Below are 19,708 nucleotides of genomic sequence, written 5' to 3'. Positions count from 1 at the left end.
CCATTTTACAGTTGAGGAACCTGAGACACAAAATGGTCAATTTGCCCAAGGTTATACAGCTAATAAGTCATAGAACCAAGATTCACTCTTCAAAGTTGGCTCCAGAGCATGCAGCCTTAACCACTATGCTATGTAGAGTCGAAAATTCAAAACAGATTATGTAAGTTGAGAAGAGAACCAAGGACAATCTGTTAAAAATTGTACTCTTTACAAGAGGCTGAAAAGAAGAGCCAGTGATGGAAGGACCTGAGAAGGAAGTGGGAGGGGAAAGAACCAAACACTACATCTACAACATACTGGAGGAACTCATGGCAGGATCCAACGAACCGTCTTCAGTCTTTAAGGTTGAACAGGTCAACTGCAAGCCAACCATGACCTCTGCCCCAAACTCACAGTTGTCAGTAACAAACTCTTTCAAAGAAAGGAATCTTTGAATCATAGAATGGAGAGTAACATCCATTGGATTACCCCCGACTCACGTAGACAGAGCAGCACTACTGGCCTTTTCTACTCTTCCTCTTTCAAGGGCGACGCTCACCCCTACTCTGGAATTATGAAGCTGCTACTTAACTTCAGAGATGAGAAAAGTACACTCTTATACTTCCTTTAAAAAATATAGTTCGTGGGACTTCCCTGGTGGTGCAGTGGTTAAGAATCCTCCTGCTGATTCAGGGGACACGGGTTCGAGCCCTGGTCCGGGAAGATCCCACATGCCGTGGAGCAATGAAGCCTGTGCGCCACAACTACTGAGCCTGTGCTCTAGAGCCCACAAACCACAACTACTGAGCCTGCGTGTCACACCTACCAAAGCCCGTGCACCTAGAGCCCCTGCTCCGCAACAAAAGAAGCCACAACAATGAGAGGCCTGTGCACCACAACGAAGAGTAGCCCCTGCTCGCCACAACTAGAGAAAGCCCGTGAGCAGCAACGAAGACCCAACACAGTCAAAAATAAATCAATTTTAAAAATATATATATGGTTCATGACCTTGGCCCAATGAAGACCATCAAACCCACTGGGACCCTTTATCAGTTTGATGTTTTCTTTTAGATACAGCACTAAAGTTTCAAGTGATCCCTTCACAGAACTAATCTTAAACCAATGCCTTTAATTCCTACTTCTGTACAACAAGCTCTGGGCCTAGTGCAGACTCTTCACCAGAGGCCCTGAGGCTGTGACACCACACAGAAGAAGCACAAAGCCCACATTATGTGTGGGCAAAGGTAGAAGCTGGGGTAAAATCGACAGAGGTGACAACAGTATTCCCAAAGGAACCAGTCTCAGCTCCAGCTCCCATTTGCCCTCTCAGTTAGCTGAGTGCATACCACGCACAGTGGAAACCTACTCAGATGATTTACATACTGAGAAACAAAGACAGCCGACTCCCAAACTGGGGGCCACCCATGTGCCTCCCTTCAACCTACAAATTAGATTCTTTCCCAGCAGCAAGGAGTTTCTCTCAGAGGTGGTGATGTCTTGTTCTGCCCAGAGTATACTACCTGGCTCCACATCCAGTGGAGCCTGGCCCAGTATTGGCCAGAATCACTTGGGCCAAGCCCCAGAGGTGCCATCTGAAAGGGATTACTGTCAGTACTTGGCCAAGACAATTTAATGTACGTGTTACTAAAAGGCCAGTGAATGTTACTAGCCTTTTTGGAGAAAGCATTTCCTCTTGAAAAGGAGACCTAGAGATATAGGAGAAGCTTTCTTGGGAAAACCCCATATTTTGTCTAAAAGAACCAGATCTGAGAAAAATTTAGCCCAATTTGTTGGATATAGTCCCACCCACGTAGGTACCTATCTCTTGCCTTGTTCCTATTTTCCCACTAGGTCCGTCAGACCTAAAGTCCAAGGGAGGATTAGGAACTTTGTACTAGAAATTTCTGGAAACTTCTCTGATTCTTGGAAACAGGGGCTGAGGGATGGCGGTTACATTTATGACGTAAGCAAGTATGACAGCAGGCCTAGGTAGGAAGGTAGGAGCTAGATGGGATAAGGTGGGAGGGGTGGAGCCCCAGGTAAGAGGGTCTCAGAAGAGAAACCCACCTGAACAGACTGTGAAAAGGAAACCATCTAAGAGTGAGCAGTCAGACAGGCTGCCTTTGGAAACCCCAGTGTCCTTTGAAAAAAAATCTTCCCTTGTGGGCCTTGGTTTCATTCTGTGACAAATGAGTCATGTCGTGGTCTGAGTCTTCTTTCTTCCTTTTAAAAACATTCTTCTTCTTTTTATTATTATGTTTCTCTGAAATTCAATCAACCAATGACAATGTCGGGAAAGTTGCACTGTATGCAGCCCTGCTGTTATTTTATTTCTCACTCAGAGACGGGAATTCAGACACAACAGATCATCTACTTAATCTACCTGTTCCGTCCTGACTGGTAAATAAACTCTCTTCTCTAAAGCCATATAAAATTACTCCAGAGGAGAGCCATCAATTGGGTTGTGCTTGTGAAATTCATTACTGGTCTAAACAACATGGTGAAATGCTGTACTGAAATTTTATGTATTGCCTCAGGCACCAGTGAAAGGAACTCTGACTCGCTGAAGCTGAGGGCCACAGCCTTCTGCAAGGTGATGACTAGGGGCCCTTAGGAGCCCTAGGCTTGAAGAGAACTCCCTCTGGAGAGGCCTATCCCATCCCCACCCAATAATTCAGCCAAGGAGACATGGCAGAAAAATGCCTCATTTCAAGGCAATGACAAAAGAATGAACATACTAAAAGAAAGATGTGAAGAAATATTAGGTTTCTACTCCCTACCCTTTCAGAAGAAAAGAATGATCCAAGAACCAGTACTGGCTTCCAGAAGGCCCCAAGCTGCCTATAGGCAAAAAGGTACAACCACTCCTAATTTGTGATCTTAGCTTACTACAGAAGATGCCTGGTCATACCTCTTACCTCTTTAAGGTATTCAGCCTGAAGCATGAACAGGCCAGAGTAAGGGAGTCCAACTGACCATTCCAGTGAGAAACCAGAATGGGGAATAACCAAAAAGCTTGCATGGCAAGTGAAAATGGAGAATTTTGCAGAATGTGAACTAACTAAAAGATAGGAATGAAACACAGCCAAAATATTGACATGTATGAGGTAAACCACCTAGAGATAATTCTAAAACTCAACAACAGAAAAGTACTTGCAAGAAAATGAAGAAACTATGGACTATCAAGAAAAAAACAAACAAACAAACCTGATACATAACTGAGAAGCAAAATTCTGCCCTTTATCGAAATGTCTGAAGACATTTTCCATGGTTGGTCTAGTCCTTAAGCCTGAGCTGTCATTTGAGGAATCTTGAAATTTGTCTAGGACGAAGTGGTCTTTATAAAGAGAAAGTAAAGGTCTCACTTTTCCCTTACTTGGCAATAGCCAGTAGTCAAATATTTACTAAAACATATTTTAAGTTTCAGGCCCCAAAGATCTTACAATCAGGTGAAGGAGCTAAGACACTGACCCATCAAAAGATAATTAACAGTGCATGGTATTAAATGATGTGTCATATAAGTGATACAAGCCATAAATACTAAAAGTCTAAGAATAAGAAAAAACAATACTTCCTAAGGTCAGGGATGTGTGGCCAGTCCAGGATCTGAGGGGTAATAATACCCAACAAATATTTAGAGGAAGGACTCAAAGCAGGGTCTTTGTCCTATAAACATTTAAGGAGCAAAGTTTCATACTTCCAATGGGTACCACACATCAATTAATTAATTAAAATTAAATCCCACAAATTCCCAAAATGCCACCTGTTACATGCCCATACCTGTACCCCTCTGACCCTGGGCAGCCACCACACCCATCCCACCCCAGTGCAGAAACAAGGAAAGAGTATGAATGATTCAGTGTGAATCCAGCCCCAACTCTGGAAACCCCCCCCCAACTCTGGAAACCCCCAAATCAAAGCAGGATGAGTCAGGGACCTTCTTTCTTTGAAAGAAAAAAGGATGCTTTCAGCCATTTTCCAGTGACTTTCAGCAACTCCTCCTAACAACAATACAATGTAAGATAAGACCTGCCCAAGTAAAAAAGTAGACCTGGCAGGACTCCAGAATGTGGACCCTTGGTTGACCCCACAAGCATGATGAAATTTTGAAATGGTCATTTTGAAGTTTGAGTCTTAGTCCTCCCATTTGTGAAACAGAGAAAAGCAGTTTCTATCTGTGGGCTTCTCAAAAAATTGACTAAAACAGACCCATGGACACATCAAGATTTGCAGCCTACTTGGTCTATAGGACCAGCATTCATACCCTGGACTCACATGGGCTTCCCTACAGTTAGACCACACACATAATACAGTTTTCAGTAAAAATTTCTCCCCTTGTCTGCATCCAGTCCTCCAGAACTTAATATTTTCACTTACTAGTCTTCCTGCTCACATTGGTCTAAGTTAATAAGATTTTGTTAATAACACTTATTGAGCAGGTGCTGTATTAATTATTTTACATGCATTATCTCATTTAATACTCATAGCAATCCTATTAAATGCTATCACTATCCCCATTTATAGGAAACTAAGATACAGAAAGTAATTTGCCCAACATCACCCAGTTAGAAAATGTAGAAAATGGTTTCCAAACCCAGGTTCATCTGGCTGTAGAGCACAAACTCTTAGTCATTACACTATATTTAGCAGACTTTTTTTTTTTTTTAAAGGAAGAGCATCTATGAAAAACCTTCAGCTAACATCATACTTAATAGTGAAAGTCTAGGGCTTCCCTGGTGGTGCAGTGATTGAGAGTCCACCTGCCGATGCAGGGGACACAAGTTCGTGCCCCAGTATGGGAAGATCCCACATGCCGCAGAGCAGCTGGGCCCGTGAGCCATGGCCGCTGAGCCTGCGCGTCCGGAGGCTGTGCTCCGCAACGGGAGAGGCCACGACAGTGAGAGGCCCGTGTACCGCAAAAAAAAAAAGAAAGTCTAAATGCTTTCCCCCAAGGATGCTCATTCTCACTACTCTTATTCAACATTGTACTTAGCAGTTCCAGCCAGTGGAACAAGGCAAGAAAAAAATAAAGGCAAACAGATTAGAAAGGAAAAAGTAAAAATGTCTTTTTTTTCACTGACTATACAGTCATGTACATGGGAAAAAAATCCTTAACAAATCTACCCCCGAAAACGTTACTGAAATGAATAAGTGAATAACTAATACAGGAGACAAAGTCAATATTTTAACAATTTTAACAATTATCTTTCTATATACTAGCAATGAATAAGTGGAAAACAAAATTAAACAAAAATACCATTTACAAAAGCATCCAGAAAACAAGAAGTACTAAGGAATAAATTTAACAAAATATGTGACCCATTCACTGAAAACTACAACACGTTATTGAGCTGCTTTTAACTGAAGCCTTCAAATACTACTTACATAATTACAAATAAACTCATCAGTCTAGCAGTCAAGATGGGTGGGAATATCATCCTAATTTACCCCTCTAGGACCTTTGCCCATTTGCTCCTTTCATCCTGGTCATTTTGTATACTACAAACATGCCCCATGCCTACTGAGAATGCTGCTGTCTGCATGGAATTGATTTAATCAATCAGTTCATCTCTATCCCTAAACCACCTCTACCTCTTCTATCTCTGACTATTAGAATCCCATCTCAAACTGCTTCTCCAAGAAACTTTCTTTAATCATCTAACCAGATCTTTCTTTCTTTTATGACTCTTCCCCTCCTCCCAGAAGCACTATGTTGGTATATCTTATGGCATTTGTCATACTCTAGATTGAATTACTGTTATATCTTTGTACTTCTAGATTGTAAGCTCCTTGGTGACAGGGACTGTCTGAAGCAATTCCCCTAAAGTACCTAGTTCTTTACACAGAGCACATCTGTTGAAGCAAACATTTGAAAGACGGAAATGAAAGAAAGCTCTTTTAGTAATACAACCTCTGGGATACCAAACTTCATCACTGTCCCAATCAAATTAATGATGTCCTGACTTTCCCATGGTTGGACCAGGTATTTAGCCATGTGGTAACCTTCCTTTTATTTAATTCTGAGGAGTGTTAGTTCAGCTTGGCTTCTGTTGGTTGGACCAATATCAAGATCAAGACCAAGTAAAACATCCCAGCCTAAAGGACAAAGACAGATCCTCAGTCTGTATAAACAGACGAAGGAGGGAAGGAGGAGGGGGAAGCCAATGTCCTAAGCAAAAAGCAGGAAATCATTGAAGGGAAAAAAAGAAACATTAAAGATTCTGCTTCCTAAGAGAGAATAAAAAGTAACCTGAACATCACATCTTGGGGGTCTGTGTTGCTAGTAGAATAAGGAAACTTTCTAGGATACCTGTGCCTCTGCTACTCTGGAAACATCTGCAAGGGCAAATGGAATGTTAACTACCTCCAGCCCCACCCCAGGAGGCAAGCAGCATGATCAGGTTCTCAGCTGAGGCACAGAGAAGAGCTAGAGGCTCTGTCCCAGAGAAGGTCCCTGGAGAGGCTATTTGGATCTCACTGCATGTACAAAGCAGGAAGGGAATGTTACTGTAGAATGGAGCTTGCATGCCACACTCTGCCAACAGCAACCAGCCAGAGCAAGAAGGCTCCTTAACTCAACCTCATTTCATAATTATCAAAAACATCACAGCTGATTAGCAGCAAATGATCTCAGTCAAGTGTGGAATCTCTGTCTTTTGACCCCAGATTGGCAAAAGCTTCCCAGCTCTTTGCCTGGGTACAGCATGTCCTCTTTCATGTCACCCTAAAGCCTTTTAATCATCCTCCAGGTTTGCTTCAGTTCCTACAGGCTTGCTTGAAACATTACTCACCAAGATTCATTTGTGTGTACTGCTGTTTTTAAAGGAGTCTTCTTGAATTTCACATAAGACAGTCATTTTTTCAAACGCCATAATTTAGCACGTCCACTGATCAATTCATCTACTTTCCTCAGTTTTCTAAAGAGCTCCCTATATTATCTCTTGAAATTCACAAACTGGGTTTATCTTTATGTACAAATTCCAATAAGTAAGTGGGGAGGGTTAATTCATGGGAAACAAGTAAGACAAAAATCCCCATTTCACACACATCCATCCAAACTCAAATTTTGGAGGGAAATTTCTTTTACCTTTGATGTAAATTATACTAACAACGCTTCAGACCCTGAAAAGAAAGACCCAAGACAAGTGTCAAAGACTGCACAGGGGAAACTTCATTGATAGTGAGATCATTCCTTTTCCAAATCAATGTTCAAAATTGCCATATGCCACTAAACCAACAGGCTTTAGAGGGTTAAGATGTCCCACTGTTTAGATTTGCATATTTGCTTTCCCCTACTTATCCAAATGGCAATTCCTCAGTCCTCTGATATTTTAACACTACGTTCAAATCAGTTACCTTAAACGTACTTCAAAATAGCATTCAAGTGGCTAAATTCCCCTTGAGTCATACCAGCTATACATGAATATGATCAAAATCAAACTCTTCATCAGCAACTGGGGTCTTTGGTTTCTAAATGAGAATCAAAGCAATCATGCACTGTGGAGTTTTCTCTTCCCATATATGGGATCATGTGATTTCCCACATGGTTGCTATTGTGAGATTACCTACCAAGAGTGTAAACAATGGGAACTGCTGTATGGGCAGAGCTGCAGCCCTAAAGCTCAGTGACAAACCTTCGGATCTCTCCTTTGAGCACCCCAATTAAGACTCACAAAATTCACTGTCATAGAAAACTTCTTAACGGCGAAGTATCTGAAAAATAAGTTGGTATTTTTATTCCTCACTCTAGGGTTATATTTGTAAGGTAGGATACTGGTTAAGATCTTGGATTAGCTTTAAAAAAATATATATATATATATATATATATATATATATATATATATATATATATATATACACACACACACACACACACACTACTCGGGAAGAATTTACCATAATATTGGCTTAATGGCAAAATTAACATTCTCCATCTGTTAAGAAAAAAAAAAGATTACTTTGAAAAACATTTTGCTTTTAGAGAAATACACATTTCAAGAATATGTTATAATCGCCTAAGAGCTGGGTAGCTGAGGACAGGGGTAAGAAGAAGACTTTTCACCGTATATTCTTATGTGCTTTCTAAGTTTTGAACCATATGAAAGTGTTGCATATTCAAAAATAAAAATACAACTTTATAAAGGAAAAAATTAATGACATATTTGCTATTAGGAAATGAAATTAAAATGTCCTAGATAGGGACTTCCCTGGTGGCGCAGTGGTTAAGAATCCACCTACCAATGCAGGGGACACGGGTTCCAGCCCTGGTCCGGAAAGATCCCACATGCCCCGGAGGAAGTAAGCCCATGCGCTGCATCTACTGAGCCTGCGCTCTAGAGCCCACGAGCCACAACTACTGCAGCCCGCGCGCCTACAGCCCATGCTCCACAACAAGAGAAGCCACCGCAATGAGAAGCCCGAGCACCGCAACGTAGAGTAGCCCTCGCTCGCTCGCCACAACTAGAGAAAGCCCGCGCAGCAACAAAGACCCAACATAGCCACACACACAAAAAAAGTCCTAGATAATAAAAGATGGTTAAGAGCCTTGGGACCAAGAAGAAGTTAGTCACCTAGCTAGTTAATATAACACCCTCTCTAGCTCCCAAACCTTTTGTTAATTCAAGTTTATAGTTATCTTATTTTTGTTTAAACATGGGGGGGTGATAACCTGCCTTCCAAAAAAAACAAAAAAAAGAGGGTCTTCTCCAACAAGACCTAGATTCTCCACTGCTCAAATCCCATTAACACTAATCAGCACAATGATTAAGCACATTGTGGTTAAGTACTCTAGTTGATTACGACTCCTTCAGAAAAAAAGGTTCCCATAGCGACAGGTAAGGGCTATCATCGAACTCAGCTTTTCAGCACAGGACTTGGTGTCACAGATAGGAGAGTTAAGATTGTTTTAGTATTAATCTGGAGGCTTGCTTTTTGAACTTCAATTGACTTCATCCATTCAAAAGACACTTATGAGAATCCCTCTGTAAGCCACGGGCCAGTACCAAACATTGAAGGGCAGGAGAGCTAGGAGAAAGACCCTCAAAGATAAGATATGGTTCCTGCCCCCAAGAATCCCAGTCTGCTGAGGAAAGCAGCCACTGAAAGAAATAATGACATTGTGATGGTAATTCTACCCCTAAATCTATAATCAAGCCTGTCCTCACCACTAGGACTGGTCAGTTTCTAATCTAGTTTCACTTTCCCATCTTCAAGCTGCAGCACAGCTGGGTTTCCAGCTGGCTGGGGAAGAAAAGATTCTTTAAATAAACAGCACTTTAAAAATATGCAGTCGCTTTTGCTATACTGAATTTTGTGAACCACCTTGCTCTAATATGTGAATTTGGGTGCCACATTAATTTAAAACTATCCTAAAGAACATAAAGTCCCCCAGGAATACACCTTTTCTAGCTTTAACAACAAAGTACACTATACGTTGGAAGAAAAAGGCAAATCATAAAGTCCCAAAGGAAGAATGATCTTTCTTAAAAAAAAAAAAAAGATATCTATTGCATCTATTCAATAAGGAAACAATTTAAAAAACATACACATATAGGAAAGCAAATGATAGAGTGTGATTAAACCAAAATATATGCAACCATCATTAAAAATGTAGGACTATTTGCAGAACAGGATGCTTTCATAGCATTGTACAGAGTTGCTAATCCCTGAGAGTCCTTTTTCCTGTGCTTTCCTCAGAAGGCACAGAAAACACCTCCATGTATGTAATCTTCTGAGAAATGCAAACATTTTACTCCACTCTTTACCACCAGAGGTAGTAGTTTGGGGTGAATGATAAACATTAGATCTATAAAAATGCCCCTCTGGCAGATATTGCTATTCCAGAAGGACTTAACAGGCTACAAGTCAACATTTCATAGTTGTGGTAAAATTAGCCATTTATGAAGACCTTTATCTCTCTGTATGGTACCTTATCCCAAAGTTCTGGCCCACCAAAACACAGCTTTCTGGACAATCTCCCTAGGAACCATACCTCTCAGAGCCCAGACAGGCTCAGAGCTGAAAATGGCTAAATAAAGTAACAATTTAACCACAGTTGCTCAATATAACGGCCATGATGACAGTTTCCAGGTGCCAGTTTCCCTGTTTTGCAATGGGCAGATCTGCTCCAAGGAGAAAACGTTCCCAATGACCCTGTGGCCCAGAGGGCTTTTTTTTAGAGATAGAAAACAGAAAATAAATTTGTTAGTTATTTCCTGCTGAGCACAAGGAAGGTGTTGTGGTTAGTTAGGAAGATTTGTTTCCTTATTTAACATACCATTACTAGTGCATGTTTTCTTCAACCACATTGTAGGAAATAAGAAAATGCAGTTCATGCTCTTCTGTCATATTATCACCAGTTCCACAAGTTTCCTCTCACAAAAATGTCCTTTAATTTCTAATCCCCTTAGATAAAGCCCCCAAACTGACTTGTATCTATATACTATCAATTCAAAGCAAAACTTTTTGCACTCTAAAATGTTTACTCCCATACACTTTCCTGCCCCTTGATAATTTGTGATGTATGAGGGCCTTCTCGTTAGCAGTGATTGCAGTCCTAAATTTATCTTTTTGAGAACTACATTGCACATGCTATGTTCATAATATGAGATGACCACAACCTAAAAGCAGACTATATTTCTGAACCCCAGATCTCTCATGATCTCCACATTCAACTATTAAGCTATTAAACACTCACTAAAACAAACAAGGTAGAATTGATGGAGGAAGGAGGAGGAAGACAGGGGACGATGACCACTGGGGCTCAGTGGACCAGACAAGGGATTATGTGGCAATGTGCACGATGCACATTCAGGAGCAACTCACTGAAAACCAAAACAGAAGCTGTCCTTGGATAAGTTTCAATAAATGTTTTTACTATCTATTTCCCACTGCACAATACAGTTCCACAGCTCCCCAAGGGATCTCAGACAAAATGCTTAACACAATAAAAAATTAGAAATTCTTAACTGGTCTCAATTTGTCATCATCAAACATTTCAGAGCATAAAACCAACATTAAAGAGCAGTCAACGATATTCCTCAGAACAATGTCAGAGAGATAAACTGCTATTATCACCAAAGTTTCTTTCTTCTTATTAAGACACTGCAAGAGTCTTCTGATTAAAGTGGTCGCAGTTTAACATAATACCTAGATATACTCCCACCACTAAACTAAAATTCATCTCCTGAAGGACAGGGGTGGGGAGGGGGCGGGGGACATGGGGTAGAAGGGAAGCTTCCAAAAGTCAAAGGCATTTATCTAGAAAGATGAGGGCAGCAAAACTTCCTACAAGCTGTTACACATTCTTTGTTACTCAAAGCCTATTTATACTACCCAGAATCAGTTGGTAAACTAGTAAACACACCAACTTCTACGACAGACCAGGACATCTGTCACAATTCAGTGATTACACAGCTCAAAGTCACACTGCAAACACCAAATCCAGCCTTTGGGGATAAAATGAAACCCCAATATGAATAAGCACAAGACAAGCTAACATCAAACACTCCAGTATGGGGACAATTTGATTCGAAATATCTTACTGAGAAGTAAGTACTGGATTCAGGGACAAGAAAAAAAAGATCTTAAACTGACATTTCTTTGACTTTTGACATTGGAGACCTCCATTCCCAGCTGCACAGATCTACAGATTTCAGTGTTTTGTTTCTAATCACCTGCATTCCTGTTCAGCACCCAACATCATGAAGATGAGATATGCAGTCAACACATCCTGCTGGTGAGATGTCAGAGCTGAACTTACAGCATTCAGCAGAAGTTACTCTATTTTGCCGTCATCACAATCAACAGACCTAGGAAGATCTCCCAGAAACAGCCAAAAGAGGTGTCTGCTCACTAGTCGTGGAGGTTAAGAGAGGGCTGTGCTACCAGCTTAGCAAAGACAGGCAATCACGATGCAGAAAAAAACCCTGAGCCACATGGGGGACAGAAAACAGTAGCAGAAAAAGTCCCAACTCTGCCTGCGCCAGCGGTGTGGATGAGCTGACCGGGAGCCCAGGAGAGGAAGGAGGGGGCGGGGGCCATGATTCCCTAGGAGAACTTGTAAGCGGAGGCCTTCACAGCCTGGGAATCTGCCCAGCTGCTCCTGCAGACCCTGCCAGCCTGGGCAAGGCAGGCCCGTGGGAGCAGAGCGGGCAAGGCCTCCGAGGGTCACTCCTGACTCACTGAGCCTCGGGCCAGCAACACCAGGACCTCTCCGTTTTTCCTGCCGCTACTGGGCTATGATGGCAGCTTTCCAGCCCCACATGCTATACATCAGCCGCAGATCCCTACTGGCACAGGCCAGCGCGTCCCCCCGCCCCCACCCCTGGCACACTTTGAGCCTGATCCTCCTTCTCCCCAGCCCAACACCCTCACCCACCATGCCAAACGCCCTGCACAGGGGCGGCCCCACCCCCCAGCGGCCGGCCGGGGCGCTGCCAGGCCTGGGCACCTGCAGCACCTCCCGCCCCACCCCCATTCTCCACAGCTTCGCCCCTCCCCCCTTTCTCTAGCAGAGGGAGGGGGCGACTCACCGCAGTCAGTGCACAGGATCTTGCCCACCTCTTTCTTGAGGTTTTTGCCGTTGGTGTCAAGAGGGGCAAAGGCTGTCTTAAAGACTAAGGGCTGCTCCGTGGGCTCCAGGAAAAAGATGTAGCGCTGGTTCCTTTCGAGCGGCGCACAGGAGCCCACGCTGATCACCTGCTCGCGCTGCAGTCCCCCGCTCCGGAGCGGCCACTTGTCCAGCACCTTCACCAGTGCCACCCGACCCGAGGCGGGCGGCTCACGGGTGCTGTTGGAGCTGGAGCCGCCGGCCGGGGCCAGCCCCTGTACCTTGCCCTCCACCACCACGGGTGCCTTGTACGCCTGGTCCTGCACCGACTTGAGGCTAGGCGAGTAGCAGGCGAGAGACACACCGAAGAGCAGCATAGAGAATCCGGGGGCCGGGTCGCGCCTCATGCCGCCGGCGGCTGCGGCTCGCGAGCGGGCGGCGGCTCTCCGGGCTGCGGGGCTGCGGGGCTGCGGCTGTTGCGACGGCCGCGGCTCTGGGGGCGCAGCGGGACGAGAGATGCCGCTGTTGCTGTCGCTGCTGCTGCTCCTGCTGCTGCTGCTCTCGCCGCCGCTGCTGCTGCTGCTCCTCTCGCTGCTGCTGCTGTCGCTGTAGCTGCTGCACCGAGCCTTCTCCAGTGGCGGCGGCGGCGGCAGCGCTGAGCAGCAAACCTGCCGCATCTGGCCAGGCCATTTGGGGGGCTCCGCCGCTCCGCCGCCGCCGCCGCCGCCTTGGGAGGGGAAACCAGAGCCCGCTGGAAAACCGGAAACAGCGTAACGTTAGCGCCTTGTAGCCCTCCACCCGCAGCCCGGGGAGGCGGCCCAGCTAGGGCAGGGGGCAGGCGGCAAGCGGGCCGCGATGCGCAGCGCGGAGGCGCGCAGCGCTCCCACCCTGCGCGCCAGGACCTGGAGGTGGATGCGGAGGATGGGACGTCCGCCCACTTGCTCTCTCGCGCCCCCTCTACCCCCGAACCGAGTGAGGAGCGCGGCTTCTGCAGGGGAAGCTTGGGACTGCACTGCTTTAGTGCCCGGCTTCAGGGCCCGCAGGGACGCGGGAGGAATCGTGCTACCCTTTGCTCTTGGGATTTATGGGCACGACAGTGGGGTAGTGCGTGAGCAGAGGGCGGAGTAGAGATAACAGATTCTGTCACCGTCCTATGAAGGGGGGAGTGGGACACAGGCTGTGCCCTGCCTTTGGACATCGGCTGTAGGAGCCAAGGAGATTGTCACGGCCCGGGTGACTGACCAGCCTCCTGCCTCCTGGGGTTGTATATCCCCTTCCCTGGGAGGACCCTAGAGGCCAGCCCTTAACTGGGCCCACGTGCTTGGCCCTGCTACCGCCAGGTGAGCTGAGCGCTGGAGATTCGAGTTAAGGTGGGGGAGGGTCCCAGCCCCGTCATTTGGGGGAGAATTGGGGCTACATGGAGTCTTGCCTCGGCGTTGAGGACACCTAACCCCGGGTGGTGGTTGAGAGAGAGTCCAGTCCCCAGGTCTCTGGGCTTTCTCCAGAAGCCAGGCGGGACCAGGTTACACGGTATACAACCTCATCTTCATTTTTAAAAAGCCTCTTCCTAAAGGAGGTGGGGGCTTCTTGAGAGCCAACCTAAGAGCCAGAGACGGTCAGGGCCAGAGCTGCCCCACAGGAAATGGTTTCTTTTTTAAAGTGTGCTGCTTGCAAAGAGGCAGGAGAGTTTGCTCCACTGAAGCCAGCATCTGATTTTATAAAGCGAGTTAGGGATCCATTCTCCTTCTATCAATAAGGATACAGGGAGTTTTTAAGACCCAACTTATATCCCTGAAGGATATGGAGCTCAGGAATTCCAGTGAGGTCTTGGAGAATCTTATCCCTGACTGAGGACTGCAGGAAACTGGCCCGAGGATGTCTGACTTTGGCTAGGAATGCTATCCTGGAAAGGAAGGAGGGAGCTAGAGCTTTCCTCCTGGCTAAGAGACCCCCCAAACGTAACATATTCAAAGCCAACAGCATTATTTCTCCCACCCAACTCCAAATTCCATATAATCATTAATGGAACCGTTTTATACTTGGCCACCCAATCCAGCAAGTCCCTCAGTCTCATTTTATTCTCCCTCATCCAACCAACCACCAAGTCCTTTTCCACTTCTCTTTTTTCTTTTTAAATCACTGATTTATCTAGTTCCTCTCCAATTCTGCGTGAATACCCGAGGTCCAAGTGCTCCTCACCTCTCACCTGGACCACCACAAAGCCTTCTCACTAGTCTCCACACCTTTCACCTCATCACCCTCCTCCAGTCCTACCACTGCCAGAGTGATCTTTCTAAAAATAAAATATAAATAAGATTTGGCCATGCCACTGCTCTCAGGAGTAAAGTCCAAACTCTTCAGCATGGCTCTTCATGGGCCCCCTCTACTTAGCCAACTCCATCCTCTGGGAGCCAAGCCCCTACCCTAGCAGTCCTCAGCACATCATACTGTTTCTTGGTGTGCTTCTGCACATGATGTCTCTTGTGTCCAGGAAGACTCACCTCCGCCTTGTCCACCTGGAAGACTATTCTATCCCCAAGGCCTAGCTCAGCAGTAAACCTCATCCCTCCTTCCCTACATATGCACCACCATCCTCACCACCATATGCATACAAGATGGAATTAATTCCTTCCTCTTCTGTGTTACCATGTGCCTCATACATATTACTGTTATGGCAAAGACCTATACTGTACTTCAAACAGCTATTAATGGGTCTGCATTAGACCCATCAGACTAAGCACCTTAATGGCAGAGACTATGTCCTATTAGTCTTTAGATACCTATCCAAAGGAACAACCAACACAGTGCCTGGCATAAAATAAGGATCAGCAATTCCTTAGTGAAAGAAGGAGGGTAGGAATTAAAGAATGGAAATCAGCTCTCTTAAAGGCATCAAGCCAATCTTGTTGGCCCCTTCAGTGTCTCCTTTTCAATTTTCATTGATCATAGGTATAAGGAAGATTACTAACTCCACCCTCGCATTTTTCAATGGAAGAAACAATCCCAGGGAGGAAAAGGGAATTACTCAAGATCATACACAGGCAAGATTGTACTCAGTCTTCTGTTTCTGAGACCAGGGTAGTGGTGAAGAGCTTGTGCTCTAGGGTCAAGCAGTACTGGGTTTCAAACCAATTTTGTAAGTTACTAATTTTGACTTGACTGTATTTCCCTCTCTAGGGCTTAGCTTTCTCATTCATATAATGGAGATTATACTAGGGTCTACCTCATAAAATTGTTTTTTGCTCATTGTGTACTTAATTCAATAAACATCTGATGGAATGGCTCCTCTGTGCCCAGCACCGAGGCATGGGACTGGTCACTGGATATACTGCAGTGAACCAAACTGACACTGTCCCTGCTCCCAAAGTTCTTACTCCATTCAGGAGACAACAGTAAACAAATAGGTAAAATAGGACAAATAGGTAACTGTCCTGAAGGAAATAAACAGGATGAAATGATAGGAAATAATGGAAAGGGGAGAGGGTAGGTCTACTTGGATAAGGGAGGGTTTCTCTGAGGAGATAACATTTAAACTGGGATTAGAAGGATTTGAAGGATGTGGATTATGTGAGATAACAAGTGTACAGTGCTTAGAACAATGGCTGGTGTAGAGTAAGGGCCAAAATTAATGTTGAATGTTATTGATATTTTACTTATACCAGTGATTCCTAATCTAAGAGCTGAGACTCTCTATGTGGTATGTAGTTATTGCACAGTAGGATTTTCTGTATATTAAAAATGCAATGCATTCAGGGAGTTGGGGATCGACATGTACACACTGCCATATTTAAAATGGATAACGAACAAGGACCTCCTGTATAGCACAGGGAACCCTGCTCAATGTTATATGGCAGACTGGATGGGAGGGGAGTTTGGGGGAGAACGGATACGTGTATATGCATGGCTGAGTTGCTTTGCTGTGCACCTGAAACTCACAACATGGTTAATCGACCATACTCCAATATAAAATAAAACGTTTTTAAAAATGTAAAAAAAAATGCAATGCAATTTTTCAATACTAGATGCCAGTGTGGTGAATAAAAATACATATTCCATCTCTTTTTTTCACATATCCATTTTAAAGTATAACAAGACATTGTTAAGTATGCAGAAGAGTGCAACAAGGTGAAGAAGAGTGGCAAGGTATGCTACCATTTTGTCTTTTTTTAAAGGATAAATACATAAATATTCGTAGATCATAGATTACCTTTGAAAGGACACAGCAGAAATGGAAACAATAGTAGGATCTGGGGAAGGGCACTGGGTGGCGGAGGAACGTGCAAGAAGAATGCTTTTCATGGTGTTCCCTTTTGTACCTTGTGAATTTTTTTATCAAGTTCATATACTACCTATTCCCAACAATGTTTGAGAGAGGATCCTCTAATTTTTTTACTGACGCTGATTTTTTTATCATGTATTTTCTCAATCAGAAGCAACCTAAAGTCGAACTATTATTATATGGGATTCCTTGAAATTTTTTTTAACTTTAAAATGAGATTCTGGTGCTAAAAAAGGGTTGGGAATTATTGCACTATAACTTTATCTTCTTTAGAATGCAAAGATAAGTTTTGAGATCCCAATTGTCCACTAGAATTCGTGTGGCCACAGAGGGTGGAGACTTAGGCAGAGATGTCTAAAAGGAAGAGAGGTCCTTGTCCAGATTTCCCCAAGGTGTGGTGTGTATGAAGATAAGCTTTACAGAATTAACATCAGCCATTTAGTAGAGAAGACAGCCCAATTCTCTTCTGGCTTTTCCTTAGAGATCAAAGTGAATTGGTACACAGTCTCAGAAAATAAAGCTTGATATTCTGAACCTGCTAACTCTTCAGTGTAATTCAATAATTGATAGTCAAAATAATAATAGCTACCATATTTAAATGGCCTCTTGTGTGTCAGGAGCTTCATGTTTATATTTCCATGCCTGAACAACTTTGCATTTTACAAACTGAAGAGACTTATAGAGGTTTAGTAACTTGCCCAAGTGGCAGGCAGTGTTGGGATTCCCATTCAGGCTTGCTTTATGCACAACACCGTGTCTCTCTGAGGGAAGGAGTGTTGCAGCCTCACTTTCATTGTCGTCTGAGAGGTCTCCAATCTCTCCAAAATACTTTCACCGATGTCAGACTATTTGAAATGTGAAACACTGGCAAGCAAATGGTGTAAGCATCATTTTACAAAAGATGAGGAAAACTGAGACTCTGAGAGAATTTGACTTTCGCAAGATCACAGAGCTACTGATAGGACCAAGGTTTCTCACAAACTCAAGCTCACATTTTGGGGGGTTTTTTGGTTTTCTTTTTTTTTTTCTGTCTTTTATTTACTTTTATTTTATTGATGTATAATTGATGAAAGTGTCATATATTTAAAGTGTACAAGATGGTAATTGGATACATGTATACATTGTGAAAGGATTCCTACAATTAACTCATTAACATTATCTACCACCTTCTATACTCTGCCCCCCCTTTTTTTATGAGAACACTTAAGTTCTACTCTCTTAGCAAATTTCAACTATACAATAGTTATCAACTACAGTCACCATGCTATACATTATATCCTAAGAGCATATTCATTTTATAACTGAAAGCATATACCCTTTCACCAACCTCTCCCCCTTCCCCCACTCCCCAGTCCCCAGCAGCCACCATTTTATTCTCTGTTTCTATGACTTTGGTTGTTGTTGTTGTTGTTTTGATTTCACACATAAATGATACTATGCAGTATCTGTCTTTCTCTGGCTGACTTATTTCACTTAGCATAATACCCTCCGTGTTCATCCATGTTGTCACAAATGGCAGGATTTCCTTCTTTTTTCAGGCTGAATAATATTCCATTATATATATACTACATTTATCCATTCGTCCATTGATCTTGTTGTTTCTGTAACTTAGCTACTATGAATAATGCTGCAATGAACATGGGAGTACAGGTATCTCTTCAAGATAACGATTTCGTTTCCTGTGGATCAAGCTAATACTTTTGAACAGAACCAGACAGAGAAATGGAAGGCAGACCTGTTCACTATACAGGCTCCCCACATGCTTGTGAAAAAACTTGTTCATGGTAGCAGTGGGCTGTGTCACTACATAATAATCACTGAGAACAAAAACAGAAGTAGACAGAATGGTATAGACATACTGAATTCAAGATAGAACACCCACATGAAAAGCTTGGCTTCTTCTCCTAGATCCCTCCCACACGAGGATGGACTTCTTCCAGCTTTAGCCGATTCAGTGGCCAGAAATGGCCACAGAACCAGGTTACACGGTTTATTACATCCAGGAGAACTGGTCCATCAAGGTGATGTGTATGGCCTTTATGTGGTCACTGGGTCTCACAGATCAAGCCAAACGCTTTGCAGGACAGTCTCATTTTCTAAATAAGGATATTTTGTAAACTTCTTTTTTTTCCCCTTTTGAGATCTGTTTTCTAAATTTGGCTTCCAGAGTCACTCTCAGGTTCTGTGTGGTTAATTTCTTTTCCTCCAAGGATTTTTAAACAAGGGACCAGATAGAAGACAGATATTGAGACTCTGAGGATATTAGCATTGGGAAGGAATCAGCATCAATGTAGCCCAGTGGCCTCCTGTCACAGAGGAAGACGTAGAGACCATGGAGACTATTGGATTTGCTCAAGGTCACACAGCCTAGTTAGTGGCAGAAATATCACTAAAACCCTGACTTCCTGCCTAGTGTTCTTTTGTCTATGTTTCAAAATCCTGGCTCCCCACATATTGGAATGGGAACTTGGGCAAGTCACTTCACCTTTCTAATCCTTACTGTCCTTCCCAAATAAAATCGGGATAATAATATACCTACCTCGAGAGGTTTTGTGAGGATTCAGTGACATAACGCATGCAAAATGCTTCACAGTACCTGGCACGGAGTAACTGGCTAAGAGCATGGGTAATGGACTCAGGCTGCCTACATCCAAGTCTCAGCTCTGCCAATTACTTAGCTGACATTTGGCCTAGTTACTTAACTTCTCCGGGTCTCAGTTTCCTCAATGGTAAATGCGTAAAGTGATAATAGTTCTTACCTCATTAAAATTGCCACGAGTCTTATAGTCAAAAATATTATATTGCAAATTTGAACGTTGCTAAGAAAGTAAATCTGAACAGTCCTCATCACAAGAAAAAAAAATTTTGTAGCTTTGTATGGTGACAGATGGTAACTAGAC

At 43.6% G+C, this 19,708-nt stretch overlaps 1 protein-coding gene across 5 annotated transcripts in view; it reads right to left on the bottom strand.

Annotated features, from left to right (window-relative positions):
- Positions 1–13,206, bottom strand: part of NRG2 (neuregulin 2) — a gene marked incomplete at its 5' end in the record, with an annotated part of 178,124 nt that extends 164,918 nt beyond the window's left edge. For all 5 annotated transcript variants that reach the window (XM_082623604.1, XM_082623603.1, XM_082623605.1 and 2 more), the window contains one exon: positions 12,513–13,206. In XM_082623604.1, the coding sequence (XP_082479730.1) occupies positions 12,513–13,206 (694 nt within the window). The remainder of the gene's footprint in view (positions 1–12,512) is intronic.
- Between the last annotated feature and the right edge of the window lie 6,502 nt (positions 13,207–19,708).

This window comes from Mesoplodon mirus (genome assembly GCF_964341445.2).
Source record: "Mesoplodon mirus genome assembly, chromosome: 5".
Lineage (NCBI taxonomy): Eukaryota > Metazoa > Chordata > Mammalia > Artiodactyla > Ziphiidae > Mesoplodon > Mesoplodon mirus.
The sequence above is the reverse complement of the archived record's forward strand: the minus strand, read 5'-3'. Positions and strand labels throughout refer to the sequence as shown.